The 16866-nt window shown below is 50.1% G+C and overlaps 1 protein-coding gene across 1 annotated transcript in view; it reads right to left on the bottom strand.

Moving 5' to 3' along the window:
• LOC134056897 (uncharacterized) overlaps positions 1-8395 on the bottom strand; it is a 165964-nt gene extending 157569 nt beyond the window's left edge. The window contains 7 exon segments of the mRNA XM_062513854.1: positions 1266-1400; positions 5655-5777; positions 6213-6250; positions 6636-6758; positions 6761-6856; positions 7295-7303; positions 8383-8395. Of these exon segments, the coding sequence (XP_062369838.1) occupies positions 1266-1400; positions 5655-5777; positions 6213-6250; positions 6636-6758; positions 6761-6856; positions 7295-7303; positions 8383-8395 (537 nt within the window).
• Between the last annotated feature and the right edge of the window lie 8471 nt (positions 8396-16866).

Genomic DNA, 16866 nt, shown 5'->3' with positions numbered 1-16866 from the left:
TTCCTCCCCAAGGATTCCTTTCCCCTTCCAAGGGCTGCTGACACACTTATTAAAATGCTCTACCTCCTCCCACTCAGTTCTCTTTCCCTGCACCATCTTCGGGACGTGCCCAACCTGCAGCATCTCTGATTGGGAAAGCTCCCGTGTCTCTCGTCAACCACGGGGCTTTTTGTTTCCAGTCATTTGCTGGAAGTGTTCACAGCCTGGCACGTGAGATGTGAACATTTCCGCCTCAAGTTAAACAGAACAAAGCAGTCAGAGACTACAGGTTGTCCCTGTGAGCCAAGAGTCATTGACTGTGAGGAAAGGGAGAGAACAGATTTACTAGGGTTACAGACTGTTTGTTCCAATCCTCCATCTGGGTCACCATGCCCCTCTGTAAAAATACCTCAAGAAAAAAGGAATGCAGGAACAGCCCAGCAGGAATCCATTTGTATGAGTGCTAGCAAAAAGGCCAAAGGACTAGCCTCACTGTGCAGGGCAGCTTCAGAGATTTGGCACACCAGGAGAAGTCCTTCAGAGTGGCTGTGATGGACCCTACAGCAGGATGGCACTCAGAGGCATCACCCCACCCACTGCTACTCTACGCTGGAAAGGCAAGAAGGGCAGAGACCAGCAGATGGGTGACTGCACTGGCAATTGATGTTCCACTCACTTGCTTTTGTACAGCCTGAAGCAGGGGATTATGTTTCTCTCTGATAAGTTTTATTTCTTCCTTCAGCCTCTTCTCTCTTGCCTTCATCCCAGCCTCAATTGCATGCAGCTCTGCATGCAGGTTGTCCTTGAGGTTCTGTAAAAAACAAGAGACATCTGTCACGAGTGGAGTGTCTTCCACTCTTGCACTCACCTGGTTTTGTTGATCGCCTGTCTGCTGATGGAGATTCATCTCCTCTTGGATGCTTCTCATGTCTTCCTTGTGCCTTCTCCTTACTGCCATGATGGCAATCGGAGCTTCGGGCAGCTCTGATTGAGGCTCTGCCTTGATGTTCTGCAGACACAAATGCAGAGCAAGTCACAGGGAGCTGCCACCAGGCTCAGCTTTTTCCTCTTTCAGCCTCAAAACCAAATTCATTCAGCCACTTCTTTCTGCTCCCCTACCTACCTCTGCTTCCATTGTAACCCTCCCGTGCTAGCGCTGATCTCTGCACATCACAAGGCTCTGTGCTTTCAGTGTCTGTGGCACTCCTGGCCTCCTCGGTCCCAAGAGCTCTGTTTTATGCCTCTGCTCCTCTCCTTCATTCTGGCACCTGGGGAGCCAGGCTTACCTGGCCATTCTCCTGTACCTCTTCCACCTGCTGCCTGAGCTGTTCCTCCTGCTCCTGGGCTGGGAACAGCTCTCCCTGAGTCTGCTGTGGCACCTCTGATAAAGCACTCTGCTCATTCTCTTCCTCTAGAAGGACCTGCACAGAAAGCAAGACAAGAAGGCTTTCAACATCCCATACAACATTTGTGAGCCAGGTCTCAAAGACTGATGGCTTCACACGTTCCCAAAGCACTGTGCTGCTGCTGCTGCTCTCCTGGCTCGTTCTCTGCCCATGGGGAGGCACAGATTCCAAAGTGACACTGGCAGTACAATCAGGGTCCATCTGGGACTGAAGCTCCAACAGCCTCTCAGGCAGCTGACAGGGAAGGTGTGGCATTTCTCAAGGGTCTGCTGAGGGCCTCCCTCCACTTCTGCCGTGTCCATTTTGTCTTTCCATCGTGACTGACACTCATCCCTGTCTCACAGCTCCATCCTGCCCACTGTGGGCTCACTCCTTGTGAGAGACACTTCTGGAGTTCATGTTCTCTTCACACCTGCCCCAACATTCGTGCCTTTCTGACATCTACACTCTTGTCACAAAATCCTGCTCATTCAGGAGATGAGGATGCATGCACAGCTCCTCTGATGAAGGTCAGACAGCCTCTACAGCCCCCTCAGTATCTGGAGGAGGGCCAAGGTGTTTATTCTTCCTCTTTGTCAACTGAGAATTCAGACCAGCTCTAAGAGAGACCCTCCTAAGGCCCCATCAACAAATGAACTTTCACATCCTTAGGGATGCCAAGGATGAAAATCATGTGGCATGTAATGCATGTATGACCAGATTCACCAAACACCACCTAAAACATGGAATTGTTCCACGTCACTAGGACGGGGAGAAATGCAAAGAATGAACTGGGGGCTTCAGGGCAGAAGAGGCTGGAGGAGGATTGCAACTCTGAGGGGAAAGAACAACCATTTCTGGAGGGGAAACATCTCAGCCTGCTCAGGATCTGTTGATAGAACACGTCTCTCCTCTTCTTCTGAAGGGATGCCTTTGGGTGAGCTTTGCACCTCCAGCTGCCTCTGCCCAGAGCCAGGAAGAGTCAGTTATGGAATAGTTACATAGATAGATGGATAGATAAATAGATCTCGTGTAATTTGTCTTACTGTACTTTCTATTATGACACACCATAGCACATGGCTGCCAGTGCCCCCATCAGCAGCAGGACTCCTGAACTTGCTCTCCTGTTGCTTCATTAAACCACATCCCTGGGGAATCTGGAGCATGTAGGTCCTTATGGAATGAGATTACACCCAGAGTACTGCTCTGGGAACTGAACTCCTTGTGCATCAGTGCTTGGGCAAGTTCTTCTCTTGCTCACAACCACACTGACAATGCTCAAGTGGCTGTAATCAGAAATGAAGCCCAGTCCCTCCCAGCTCCTCTGATCTCTGAGCACCAGCCAGAATGCAAGGGACTTGATTTCCTGCTAAATTCCCAAATACAATCCTGACTGAATTATTTGACAATTGCTGAACCACAAGGCTGCCAAAAGGTAAGGGTTCTGTCAACACAAGAGTGATGTGCTGGCTGGCCTGGCATCAGAGCAGCTCTTTCTGCACCAACGTCCCTGCCCCAAACTACATCCTCTCGTGCAGGAGAATGTTGTGATAAAGCGCCTTTGCTAGCCAGAGGAAGAAACTAAACAGATCTTCTCCACCTAGCAAATCAACAACCCAACAAAACAAACCATCAAAGTGACACCTAGTCCAGTGTCTAAAGCATCTGGGTGCAGTGAGGGGATTCTTGTCATGGAAGTGGTCCTTGTGAGGAGCACTGTCACGTAGGCATTTATGGAAGTGTGCCTGGAAGGACTCTCATGAGCCTCCCTTTCCCCAGGCTAAAGCTCCCTCAAGCACCTCCTCACTGGGTTTGTGAAAGCTCCCACTTCTCGCCAGCTCCCTTGCCCTTCTCTGGACTTGCTCCAGCCCCTCAATGTCTTTCTGCTTCAGAAGGGCCCAGAACTGGACACAGCACTCGAGCTGTGGCCGCAGCAGTGCCCAGCACAGGGCACAGCTCACTGCCCTGCTCCTGCTGCCCCACTATTGCTGACACTGGCCACGATGGCCTTGGCTTTCTTGGCCACCTGGGCACACGCTGCCTCATGTTCAACTGCTATTGACTGCAACCCCTGGGTCCTTTTTTGAACAAGTTGCATGTTTGTCTTAAGATACAACATCGGGAATTCCAAGATGTCTTTCCTGTAGTTATCAACACAAGACAGCAGTCAAGGACTTGCAGCTTCACCTAAACTCCAGGCTCCAATGGAGTTTTCAAATCTGCAGACTACCCCACAAAATGTATCAACAGAAACTTGCCCTTTCTGGTTTGTGCCTCAGAAGAAGGGTTCAGAATTATGCCCTTGGTTTCTTTTGCCACAAGGGACAAGAATGTCCCCCACAGCTTCACGAACAGCACAATCATCTCTTTGCAGCTTATCAAAAGCCAAAAGACAGGTGGGCAAAACCAGTCTTCAGATGTGAAGAATTCCTCAAGGAAATGGCAGAGGAATTCCACAAGCTCCAAACACAGCATTTCAGAAAGGGAAAACAAACAAAGCCCTGTGATCTGCAGCGCTACCACATGTGCCCTTTGGCCATAGCACTGCAGAAGCCAAGTGTGCTGGTTTTACCCTGGGGGAAGGGCACACTAGGAAGTTTTATCTGCATGAGAATTTCCTCTGTGGATTGATGGGACCACTTGGAGGCTGGTTTAGATGTTGACAGCCTGAGAAACCAATTGGAAAAGTCGGTTCGCTCCGTGAATCCCATTTGAAGCAAGTAAACCCCGGGAAAGCTCCCTTGCATTGCCGGCCTTTCACAAGGTAACACTGACCTGGCCCGGGCCCGCTTCCAATGCGGCCAGGGCCAGGCGGGAGTGGGCTCCGGAGGCTGCTGGGCCTCGTTTTAACCAGGGGTCCCAGCGGCCAAGGGGAGGAGAGCCCATTGCTGGGATTCTCGCCTTTTCCCGGTGTGGCCGTGCTCGGCGGGGCCCTGCCCAGCCGCCCTCACGGCCTGGGGGGAGGCAGCTGGGCCCGGTTTGGGAGAGCCCCCCACGGCTTTGTGTGCTGGGCAGGGCAGAGGGAGAACCCCCGGCCCGCAGCTGGAACTGAATGCAGTCAGCGTGGGAAGAAAGCCATGGAGCCAAAGGCTTGTCACCCATTTCTCCTCTGACTGGACTAGGTAGTTTTCATCCTGCCCCTCCAGCGTGGCCTGGGCAGCCTGAGATCCTGACACAGCTCCAGCATGGCCTGGCCCAACTCCTGCAACTTCCATGTGAGATTTTAATTTTTTTTCGTAATGTTCAGATATCACTTACAGACTTTTGTCTTTCCTTGAGTGAGAGGGAGAAGAACAGAAAGGATACACTAAAATCAGTTAAATAAAAGCTAAGTTTCTAAATGGAAGGAGAATGATGAAATGACATGAAGGTTGGCTGAAATATCTTTTTGCAAGTTGTAGGCATGGACTGTACTTCATGAATAAAATTCCTTTAAACTATGGAAAAAAAGAAAGACATGGGAGGTGGAGCAAGGTGTAAAGTGTTTGAAGAATCCTTTGCCCTGAGGAAAAGGAGGGGAATCTCTCTTCCTGGGAATGAACTATAAACAGAGAGAAGTGAGCAAAAGAGAACTTTTGCCTTGGAGTAGCTCAACCTTAAAAGTAATACCTGATGACTATTTAACATGGCCCGCAACTCAGTTCTGAAAAGACGGTATAGTGGGAGGAAATTCATGCTAGCAGGTCCCAGGTGCCAGTCAATCATGAAAAAGTGGATTCCAGAGAGAACTGGGGATTTCCTCTCTTGGTAAAAGATCCTTATAGCTAAACCAAAAGAAACTCCTCTCCCTAAAATAAACTGAAGAACATTATTTAAGTAGGGAATTGACTGAAGTGTCCCTGTATGTTGTTCTTCTGTAACAACAGGGGAAGGAGGAATTGGCCTGAAAATCTGTTCTGAATTTACTATTTTTATTCTTTGTGTTGTTAATAATTTTTTTTCTTTATTGCCTTTTTTAAGTTTTAGGGTTGCTTCACTTTTACTCCTAATCTTATTTCACAACAAAAGGTAAATATATTACAATTGGCAAACCTTAAACCATTACACCAAGAGACAGAGCGTCACTGAGCCAAGGATCCAGATGCTCACCCAGAGGCACCAGATTTTTGGTAACTCAACATGACAGATCAAAGCCCAGTTTCCAGCTCTCACTAGCTGCGGGAGAATTGCTATGTCCCTGCAGGTCTCCAGCTCTCAGCATCCTCAGCCACCAACAGCAAGTGCTGGCTGCTCAGCATCTTGCAGCTCTGTCTTGCACTGAAGACAGCACCAGCCAGAACTGGCACTTACCGGCTCAGAATATTCAGGTTGTGCTGTGAACACAGCTGGAGGATTGCGGTCATTCAGCTCCTCTTTGGCCACATCTCCAGGAACTGAGAGAGTCAGTGGAGAGTCTGCTGTGGGTTCAGGGCTCTGTGAACAGACAGCAGCATGAGGGACAGGCAGTTACCTATCATTTATAACCTTACTCCTATTCAGCTCTACAACCTGCTCGACTAAGGACAAATGATAAACTGCCATTGCAATGTGATTCTAAGTCACTCCAACAAAATTAAAATGGGCTGGTTCAGCAGAATTTCATATGGCTCTGAATTCAATATTCCCTCGTGCTTACTATCAGCAGGCAAGGTTCCCTCTGAAAACTGAGCTTTGAGTGTTTTAAAGCTCCGAAATGGAAAATTAGGAAACAGCCAGTGATGCCTTTGCAATTGCTGATTCAGGTATGGGAATGGATTTTCTTTTAACCTACCCAGCTGGCCATCTACACCCTACTACCACAGGCCAAGCTCACAGATTCCTTCACAATTTTTAAACGTCAGGAACATCCAAGGTTCCTTTCTCACTCACCTCAGGATCTGCACCTCTGAATACACGTCTCAGGTGTCCTGTAGAGGGCAGGGAAAATGAAATAAATTATTTGAGAAAACTGGAGAGAGCCGTAATGTTTTTAGAAATCCTTCTGAGAACATCTCCCTGTCTGCGTTTTCAAAGTTGTCCTGCTTGACCCAGCAAACTGAGGAAATGGCAGACTCTGCTGCCACAGACTCTCCTGGGGAGGGACTGAAACCCCTGCAGGTTCCCTTGCAAATGCTGCCCGCAGCCCCCTGGCTACAGACACCCCGTCTATAGCGGAACAGGTTGACAGGAGCTGTACCAAACCAGTGGCATCCTCATGCTCTTTCTGTTCCAAAATCAACCGGGTCACTACAACAGAGCAGGAAGACATCTAAAAGCCAGATTAGGTTACACCCAGGGAAAATCTCTACTTACGTCCCAGGCTAGTCAGATAATATCCTGAATAACCAATGCCATAAACAGTGCAAACTGCAGCAACGAGTTGCTCAATCATGGTAGCACTGCTGTGCAAGTTTGCAGACTCTTCTGAAACACTAGAAAAAACAAGGCTCCTGTCACAGTGTGCAGCTGCCCACTGACAAACAGGAGGATGCTCCTGCACTGAGCACAGGCAAGAGCTGCTCTGGCATTGAGGCCTTCCGTGCAGCAAAGCAACCTTCTGATGTCACCACAGCAACGTGGCAACTGTGCCCTGACATCACAAAGCAAACGTTCTGCATTGGTCTGTGAATTTATGCAAAGCAGGCCAACCCTCCCTACAGCAAACACAAAATCACCTGGGACGTTCTCCTCTGTCACAAAGCAGCACAAACTCCCCTGGTGGGACAAACCCTGTTGTTCAAGGGATCCTAGAGTAACTTGGAGATAGAAAACAAAGAGAACTTGTAAGCAGAGTGCTTACAAGAAAGCTACTCAGTGAAGGCAGGATGGATGTAAAAATGTCTCTAAAATGGCACAGGTGTTGGAGGGAAAACTATCTAAGCATTGGAGATGAAAAGGTGAAGGCAGTGACAGAGATGTGTGCAAATCAGAAAGGGAAAGCTGTGTCTTCCTACACTGCAAAGAGATCTCACCTGCTAGCACTAGGGCACACAGGAGAGCTCCAGCTGAAACACACACCAGTGTATCACAGATATATTGAAAAGATCAATCATTTCTGACAATTTCTCAATAATAATTTCTTTATGAGTTTCAGCATCCTTGAAACACAGCTAAGGGTAACTTCTCATTCTTAGCCACAGAGTACTGTGGAAAAGTCCATGTAACCACAACTATACTACAAGTGGGACTAAACACTCCAATGGACAATGCACTTTTCAACCACCTGCTTCCTCATCTCCAGCAGGCCACAGGGCCACTATTCCTGTGGGTCTCATGACTCACAGAGATTACAGAGGAGGCCTTAAAAAAGAGGCTTTGCTTGATGCAGCAGCACATAGATGGACATGTGGGAAATAAGGGCCATGCAACATCAAGACAGATGTCCCCTCTTTTCTGAACTCCCCTCTTCTCCTGCTGGCCTATTCATCAGGAATTTTGTTGTAATTCAGTTGCTGGCTTACTTTCTGGCAGGTTTCTTACACTGCGTTGAAAAAAAGACCAACACCATCCAGCCAAGGTGCAACATTTGTAATTCAGGTTCTGTTTGAAGCTATTTAAGATGAAACGGGAAGAGATTTTCTAGGCAGCGCATTTCAATTTTTCTGAGAAAGCCAGCACACAGAGGAAAAGATGACAGGGCATCTTGGAAACACTCACTCCAAAAGACTGCTCCAGAATGTGATGGGACCAACAATCCTTGTGTCAGCATGTCACCCACAGGGCAGTGGCTGAAGGGACAGGGCTGGGCTCCTCACAGAGGGACCTGGAAGGAGGGCAAGAGAAGGCAGTGTCAGCCAGAACTCCAGGCAAGCTGGACATAAGGAAAATACCCACTGTGTGTGGGGGGTGAGCTTCTGCCATTCCACCCAATATACTCACGTGAGGCCTCATGGTGAAATGATGGAAAGACATAAAAAAAGGGGCATGAACTAAAAGAGATGGGACAAATAGGTCTATATTTCCCTGCTCAGAAAAATGTTTCCATTTCAAGAGAGCGTTTAAAATAAAAAGAAGAAGTGACACTAAGCAGATCATTGCTAGATCACCTTTGCCAGTTTACATTGAACAGACATGGTGGTGGGAGGGATTTTACATTGTAACTCTCCCCTGATTGTGGGGAAAAAAAAGAGAAGAAAACATTTCTGAGGAAAGAAGAATGCAAAACCTCTTGGTGAAGACAGCAGCATGAGCTCACTGTCACTGTAAGCAATGAATGCCTCGGCTAAAGCAACATCCTTCCAGGCGGCAGGACTCTAGGTCTGATGAAAATGCTGACAAAATTGCTGCCCCTTCCTGCTGCTGCTGCTTCTATCTCCAGAGAGTGAGAAATGTGCCAAATCTGCTGAGGACAGGCAGAGACAGCGAGAAAGAAGCAGCCAGCTGGCTGGAAAAAGGGGCAAAAAGAACGTCTTCCATTCTCTCTTTCCGTTTCCCCTTCTCCCACTTGACCTCCAAAGGGTTTGCAGCTCACCCCGCCCCGCCCCGGCCCGCCCCGGCCCGCCCTGCGGTGCCCGGCCAGCCCCGGGAGCCGCCCCGCCCGCGCTGGTCCCGCAGCCCCGGCTCTGCGGCGCTCGTCCCCGCCAAGTCCGGCCCGCGCGGGGGCCGCGAGCGGGGCCGAGCGCAGCGCCCCCCTCAGGCCGCGCGCCGCCGTTGCAGCCGCGGCCGTTGCGCCGCGGGCGTTGTGGCGACAGTCGGCGATGGGCGAGATGGCGGAGCTGCCGCTGCCCGCCGGGCTCAACGCCGACACCTTCCCCGCCAAGCTGTGGCGCCTGGTGAACAGCCCCCGCGTCGTGTCCGTGCGCTGGGACGGCCGGGCCCAGGGGCTGCTCGTCGACCGCTGCCTGTTCGAGCGGGAGCTGCTCAGCCCGGGCGGCGCCCACGGAGCGGGCGCCCAAGGGGCGGGGCCGGCCCCGGACTCCTTCCAAGCCACGCACTTCGGCAGCTTTGTGCGCCAGCTCAACCTCTACGGCTTCCACAAGGTGCCGGGTGATGTCGGGGGCTGCCTGCACTTCAGCAATCCCAACTTTCGCCGCGATCGCCCCGACCTCCTCCTCCGCATCAAGCGCCTGACCAGGGCCAACAGGCAGCGGCTGGCGGCGGGGCTGGAGGTGCGCAGCCGCCAGCCCAGCCGCTTGCAGCAGCTCCACACGCAGCGGCCGCTGCTCGCCTTCTCTGCCGGGCAGCCCCCCAGAGCCGGTGAGACGGGGTGGGAGCTGCGGGCGCCGTGGCCGCTGCTGCTCCGTGCCCGGCCCGGGGATGCTTGGGGAGCTCTCCGTGAGTGCGTGGGAGCCGAGGGGCTCGGTCGTGGTCAGGCCCAGCCGGAGGGAGCCTCCTGCTCCTCTGGGGCGCAGGGGAAGACACCTGGCAGTTGGGTTCCTGGCAGTTGCTTCCTGCCAGGGAATGGCAGCAGGACACTTTTCCCAGGCAGTTGAACGAACAGGGGAGAGCTAAGTAGGCAAGGAACTGGGTATTGAATAGCCCCAGAATATTTTTTTCTTTTTTCCTTCCTCTTCTTTCTCACCTTACTTGGCGGGGGAGGGGGGGTCGGGGAGGAGCTTTTTGTCTTCCCTGACAGAAGTACACTTGCTGCCAAGGGAAACACACGCAAAGACCACTAGTGACCCAGGCTTTCCTTTGCTTCCTTTCTTCTTCCCTCACTGCTGCATAGCTCCATCATGCCAGAACTTTGCTGCTGCCTCAGCTGAGGACGCAGAGCTGCTTCCAGGCTCTTCCAGGGGACGTGCAGGTGCTCAGGAGTCTGAGGCTTCCCCACCACCTGCCAAGAAAGTCTGTGCCTCCTCTGGACTTTCTGGCGCTTTAGCAGTGGAAGAAGCATCAAGGGAGCTCCTGCGCAGATTTAATCTCAGCCAGCTCACCATTCCGCTGGTTCACATCGAGCCTGAAGCTGCCTGCAGGGCCCTTGGAGAGAGCAGCAGCTGCACCTCTTCAGGGCAGCACATCCCAGCCAACAGTGCTGCCTCACCTGAGGATGCAGAGGTGCCTCCAAGTGCCTCCAGGACAAGTGCAGGTGCTCAAAAGCATCAGGCTTCCCCAGCACCTCCTGAGAAAGTGTTTGTCACCTCTGGACTTCTTGGCGAGTCCAGATCAGTGGAGCCAGGCACGTACAGATTTCAACTCCGGCCTGAGCTTATTATTCCACCGGTTCCTGTGCACCATCAAAACACTTTGGTTACAGTTCCGGAGCGGTGCAGCTGCGCATCTCCTGGGCAGCACTTGCCAACCTACTGCCCATCAGGTAGGGAAATAGTTTCTACCCTTGCTTTTCAGAATGGTCATGAAAATTAAGCTTAAAATATTTCCCTACACTGCTCTGTCATGGGTAGATCTCAAGTGATAATGAGGAGGAAAGGGGTAGGTGTTCTAGGAAGTGGAACCATGAAAACAGAACCCATCTCTGTCTGCTTTTCCTGTCCTTGCTGTAGATTTGGAGGGGGTTCTGGGCATTTTCCAGACAGCCAATCTGTAGGGGTGCAAGGGCAAGGAAAAAAAACCCTTTGTCTACAACTGGTCAGTGCAAGGTAAATGGCCATCTTTCTCGGAATGAAGCCAAACTAGGAGCCTGATAGGGTATTGCAGTGTTTCTAGGTTGTCTCGCCTTCAAATAATGCTATTAAAATTCAGTGAGCTCTGTGTGTTCCCAGAACAGCTGCAGCGGCCGAATACAGCCTCACCCACAAGGCTGCTTTTTAGAATAAACTCACACTTTAATTTCAGCATGTGTGTCTGCAGATCTGGGCTCTTCCTGGGTGAATCCACTTTCTGTGGTTTGTTGTGATGAGAAACTGTGAGAAGCTACCAAATCCAAAAGCTAATGGGGAGATAGAAAAGGCAGTGATTATCAAGTGTTTTTTTGTATGTGTAGATCAATTTTTGAATCAATCCTTTAATATACATACACGTCCTTTAGAAGAAAGACTTCTCAAGAGCTAGAAGTCACTCTTCCCATTCCCTGGGAAATTTGAATACACGTCTGGAATTGAGGTTGCTGTGTGCTTCTTGTGATGTTTCATCCAAGGCAGCATAGAGCTCAGTGTCCCAAAGCCGCATTCTGGAGCCTGACCCATGCGTTTGAATTGTTGCAGCCAATCCAGGCACTTCAGCCCCCAGTGCTCCAGCTGGCTGTGCTGCTTATGCACCATGGAGAGCTCCCAGCTGGCTCTGGAATACTCCTGGGGAAGAAGAGTTGCCACCCCCAGATCTGGACATGGTGCTTGAGACACTGGAGGAGATGCTTTCGTCCTCCCCACGTGAAAGGTCTCGCTGTGCTCAGGTAAGTGCACTGAAGAGGGATGAAAGGGACTGGACGGAGAGCTTTGGAAAGTTTTTACATGGCTGAGAAACAAAGGCTTCTTGAATTCAGTTGTGAATGGACAGGGAAGGATTTGCTTGCTGAAGGAAGGTTTCTAAGGGAAGGGGAATGAAAAAGTGTGTGCCCTTGGTGAGGATGAGAGGTGTCAGCCTGTGTTGGCCAAGTTTGGGTGCTCCTTTTCCTGGGCAGAATGACTTCTGCAGGGGCATTAACAGTGAGGAAGTGGAAGCTTTGTGCATTCAACCAGGCTTTGTTTGATGGGAAAGAAGAGAGGAGTGTTTGGAGAATGCTACTGAAGGCCAAGTGTCCCTTGCAGGGAGGGGCATGCGAGAGGTGCCTCTGCTGCAGCAGCAGATGTGGGCTCTGCCTCTTTGGTGTTGGACGGCCAAGGGAGAGCAAGGGCTGGGCTGGAGCTGCTGCAGCTGCTGTGTGAGCCCTGCTGTGTGTGTAGGTGCTCCCAGAGCTGCATTTGGGGATGGGCTGGAGCTGCAGCTCTCTTGCCCTCTCAGTAACCTGGTGCCTGCAGTCCAGTTTCTGTCCGGGAAATCCTCTGCTGGGCAAACTGGCCAGTCTTGCTCTCCATGTCCCAGAGCTGGGTCACCTTGCTGTTGCGCATGTGTGTGGGAAGAGTTGTGTGTTCCCACGCAGTCCCTGCAAAGCTGCAGCCTGGGCGAGACTGTTTTGCAGAGGGCTATAGAGGGAGGAGCACATCCCTGTGCCAGGAGCTGGCAGGACTCCTTCCTCAGCAGCCAATCTATGTGTTCAGTGTCACCCCCACACTCAACACTGTCAGCTTTGACAGCTTTTGGACCATGTTGGCGAAGTCAAATCTTTCTGACTTTCCAAGGTTTTTGGGGTCCACATTGCTTGTTAGGAACAAGAGATGAAGTATGTGAGCTGTTGGACAAGATGTCTTGTGTAACTGGTAAGAAGGGTTTATTTCTTTGTGTTTCTCTTTCAAGGGGAATATTAATGTTGCCCCTGAGTCTTCAGGAGGGGAGCCTGTGACCAAGGCTGCAGCAGAGGGAGCTTTGCCTGGCACCGCGAGCTGTGGGAACAGTTCCCAGGAACGCGAGGAGCTTGGTAAGGACAGAGCCCACATTGGTTTAGGGAGGTGTGAGACAGCTGCTCTGAGCCTGTGTGTGGCAGGAAGGGAGATGAGAAGAGTTGAATTCTTGTCTGCAGGATTGGTGCTTCTGGGAGCCTTTAGTTCAAATCCTGCAGTGACACAACCTCCCTGAGCCCTGCCCTCCACGCTTCTGCAGAGGCTCTGACACTGAGTCCTCTGCTGGGGCAAGAGAGCCAGGAGTAAACTTGACCTTGTGGGAGTTGTGTCAGCCCCAAGCCAGGTGTCCCCATTTGGTTTCCTAACTCAGCTGCCAGCAGCCTTCAGCTTCAGCCATTTCAGAGAGGACTGATGTCTCTGTCAGCACAGACAAAGAGCAAGGCTGGGTTTCTTTGTGGGAGCTGAGACTGTCTGTGTTTCAAGGTCTGGATTTGGGTGCGATTTGCGCTGTGAGTGTTGAGACTTTATCGAGATACTGCAGTGCTATCCACAGGTTTGAACACTTGGATGGATCCCTGCTCTTTAAAGAGCAGGCTTCCAATTCCCAAGTGAGAGTCTGCCTTTCAGGCCATCTTTTACACTCTTTGATAGAAGGACAGTTACTTCCAAAGGAATAGATGGACGCAGGCCAATATGAACTCAGTGTTTCCTTTGCTTCCCAGATATCCACCTGATCTACCTTGCCAGGAGGGCTGCCCTGCGTGCAAAGGAGGGAGCAAGGGAGAGCCTGTGATCATTGGGCAGGTGGAATCCCTCTTTTTATATGTAGATGTATAGGTGTCTATATAGTTAAATTTATACATGCTTATATTTACATTTATAGATTTATGGAATTGTGTTTATGCACCTATATATTTATAGACCTATATAGTTATATATATTGAGTTATAGATCAGATAGAATCATATCTATGCAGTTACATTTATAGATTTGCAGAGTGCATTTATATATGCGTAACAAAATATTAAAACATACAAGTAATATTTATAAGTAACGTAAACATAAGTAAGTATATAAACTTGCAAGTAATAAGAATTAATATTGATGAAGTTGCATTGTTGCATAGTTAAAGTTATATGGATATTTAGGTGGATAGATGGATATTTGTGCAGGCTTAGGCTGCATTTTTACTTTCTTTTTTCCCTGTCGGATGCCTTTCTCATCTCTTGTTTTTCCCCTCTGTCCCCTCCTCCTGTGCTGGGTCCGAGCTGGCGGCCGGGCCGGGCGGAGCAGCAGTTCCAGCCCCGGGTGTCCCTGGAGAGGTGGGAGCTGCCGGTGGCCCCAGGCACTGTCCCCTGAGGAGCTGCTGAGGGACGGTGAGACTGAGGGGACTGAGGGGGCTGAGGAGGCGGTGACACTGAAGGGACGGTGACCTGGAGGTGCTGCTGGGGCTGAGGCTGTGGGGCAGCAGAGGGCAATGGTGACACTGAGGTGACAGGGAAGTGGCACAGGCTGAGGGGGGTGGTGGCGGGTCTAAGGGGACAGGATGGGTCAGAAGGGACTGAGGGGGGTGAGGGGACTGCGGGGCTCAGAAGAACCTGAAGGGGACTCGGGGTTTGCCGAGAGCATGGCGGGGCTGAGGGGATGGAGGGGGCCAGCAGGGAGCACAGTGGGCTGCGGGACTGCAGCTCTGGCAGGCTTTGGAAGCCATTGCTGAACCTCCACTTGTGCCACAGCTGCAGTGAAGGCCTGGAAGACAGCAGGAGCACTGACAGGAGGCAGCAGGGAGGAGCTGAAGGGCAGGAGCAAGAGGAGCGAGCAGGGAGCTGCTGCTGTCCCCGAGAGCCTGGGTGAGGGCACAGGGCCGGGGAGGCAGGGTGGGGGTGAGTGTGCCGTGGGCTGTGGCCGTGGGCACTGCCCGGCGGGGCAGGAGCGGGCCCTGCCCGTGCTGGGGCTGCTCAGCGCAGCTGCCCCGGCCGGCACAGGGGCTGTCCTTGGGCAAGGCAGCTGTGCCGGCAGGGCCCGGGAGCTGTGCCGGCTGTGCCGGGCTGCCGGGGGCTGTGGGACAGTCCCGCCGCGGCTGCGCTCACCACAGCCTGGCCCGCTGGGCCTGCTTTTTCTTCCAACCCTCCTGGGGAGGTGCTGAGGTTTTCTCTTCGCTTCCCGGATGGAAGGGCAGGTGCTGCCAAGGGAAAGGGCCTGATCCTGACTCCATGTTCCTTTGCTTCCCAGATGTGCCATGTGCTGTCCCTGTCCAGGAGAGCTGCTGTGCACGGGACGAGGAGACCGAGGGAGAGGCTTTGGAGCTGGGGCTGCTGGAATCCTCTGCTCAGCGTCCTTGTTCAAGATAGATGGACTTGCACATATGCTCAGATAATTATACAGATATTTACATATGTCGGTTGCTATTTGTATAGCAATATTTTTATACATCTGTTGTTTTATTTATGGACCTATGCTGTGCATATGTGTATGCATATACATACATATATGTTTGTAATTACATGTATGTGTATATATGTGTCAAAGTAGACGTGTATGTTGTTCTATCTACTTTTAATTCTGTTTCCTATGTATAAATTTTTCTGTACATATGTATCTATTTGTTTTGATGCAGTTATAGGTAGATGGCTCTTTAAATAGGTATTTTGTTATTTGCATAGGACTATATGTTTTATTTTTATATGGATAATAATAAATTTCTAGATGTCATTCTATTTACATTTCTATCCAATTGAATAGCTCTGTATTTGTACTGGTGCAGTTATATGGCTATTTAGCTTGGCACAAGGATATTTTTAAATTTATAGATAGGGATTTTTATATATCTGTTTATCTATATTGTATTTAATATGTAATATTTAATCTATCTTTACATCTGTGTATAGTTATATGTTTATATGTATTTATATATATGTATATATGTATTAATTGAGTTCTATTTCAACGTGTATGGAGTTGTAGAATGGTATAGTTTTATCTATTTAGAGAGGGAATGCATATACTTGTATTTCTATATGGCCCGTACACTTGTAGTAGTATGTAATAAATTAGGTTGTTCAACACTTAATTGATCTTTGTGTATAGTGAGTTGTTGTAGATGTTGGCAATAAATTAATCTTTTTGTTAACTGGAGTTAGTATTTGTATATATTTCCATAGCCTTGTTGTACTAATGTAATAAATTCCTTTTTTTAACCTTAACAGAGATTGGTGTCGTTCTGTATTTGTCAGCACAGGTATCACAATTTGTAACAAATTCTATTTTTCAGCTGAAATCAATATTCTTGTGTGTTTGTCGATCAGCAGTGTGGCTGTAGCAATGTGCAAGAAATGACATTTGTCGGCTGAGATGGGTGTTGTGTGATTTGTGCTGTCCAAAGCAATGAGCAGGTGTAAAGGTGATGGTGCTGGAGGATTTTGATTGTGAAAATCTCCAGCCATGCCCAGCACATGTCCCACGTGCACTCAGGCTGGGAAAGGAAAGGGCAGATTTGGGATGGCAGCAGAGGCACATGTTCACCAAGAACTCCCTGCAAAGCCTGCTGAGGAAACTCCGGGACTCCACTGGGCACAGAACTTGTGCTCCATGGATTTTCAGATCATTCCATTGATGTTTGGTTCTTTATACGCAGACATCCATATATACAAATAGATATATAGATATATATAAATATATATATATATATATATACACATGTAGGAAGTACTTAGTGAGCTGGAACATAGGAAGGAAAAGGATAGCTTTTCTTTAGTCATGCAGTGTGGAATAAAATGGTGTAGGAATAGCCACAAACTAAGCTGTGGGAACAGCTCATTCTTGGTCTTAACAGGACATTGGGTACAAGAAAACACCAGAATCGTAATGATTCACCTCCTGACTAAAATCAAAATGGTTCATGGTGTATAAAGACCTGGTGATGGAAATAACCAATGTCCCTGGGCTGGGGCAGAAGCCTGGGAGTCATAGACGCTTGGAAAAAGAGACCTGGCAAAGCCAGCCCAAGGTGCAGGCACGTGTTTGGCTCAAGGCAAGAGGGAGCTTGGACTGCCAGCACTAGAAGGCACTCCAGGCTAAGGAGCTGGCCGGTGGCAGGGAGCAGCTCCTGCTGGCACTGCAAGGGAAGGACTGGCAGCACGCAGGAGGAGCGGGCACATTGCTGATGGACAAGGGAGCTGTTCCTGAGCTGCCAACAGGACCCCTCCGGG

Source organism: Cinclus cinclus, chromosome Z, assembly GCF_963662255.1.
Source record: "Cinclus cinclus chromosome Z, bCinCin1.1, whole genome shotgun sequence".
NCBI lineage: Eukaryota > Metazoa > Chordata > Aves > Passeriformes > Cinclidae > Cinclus > Cinclus cinclus.
The sequence above is the reverse complement of the archived record's forward strand: the minus strand, read 5'-3'. Positions and strand labels throughout refer to the sequence as shown.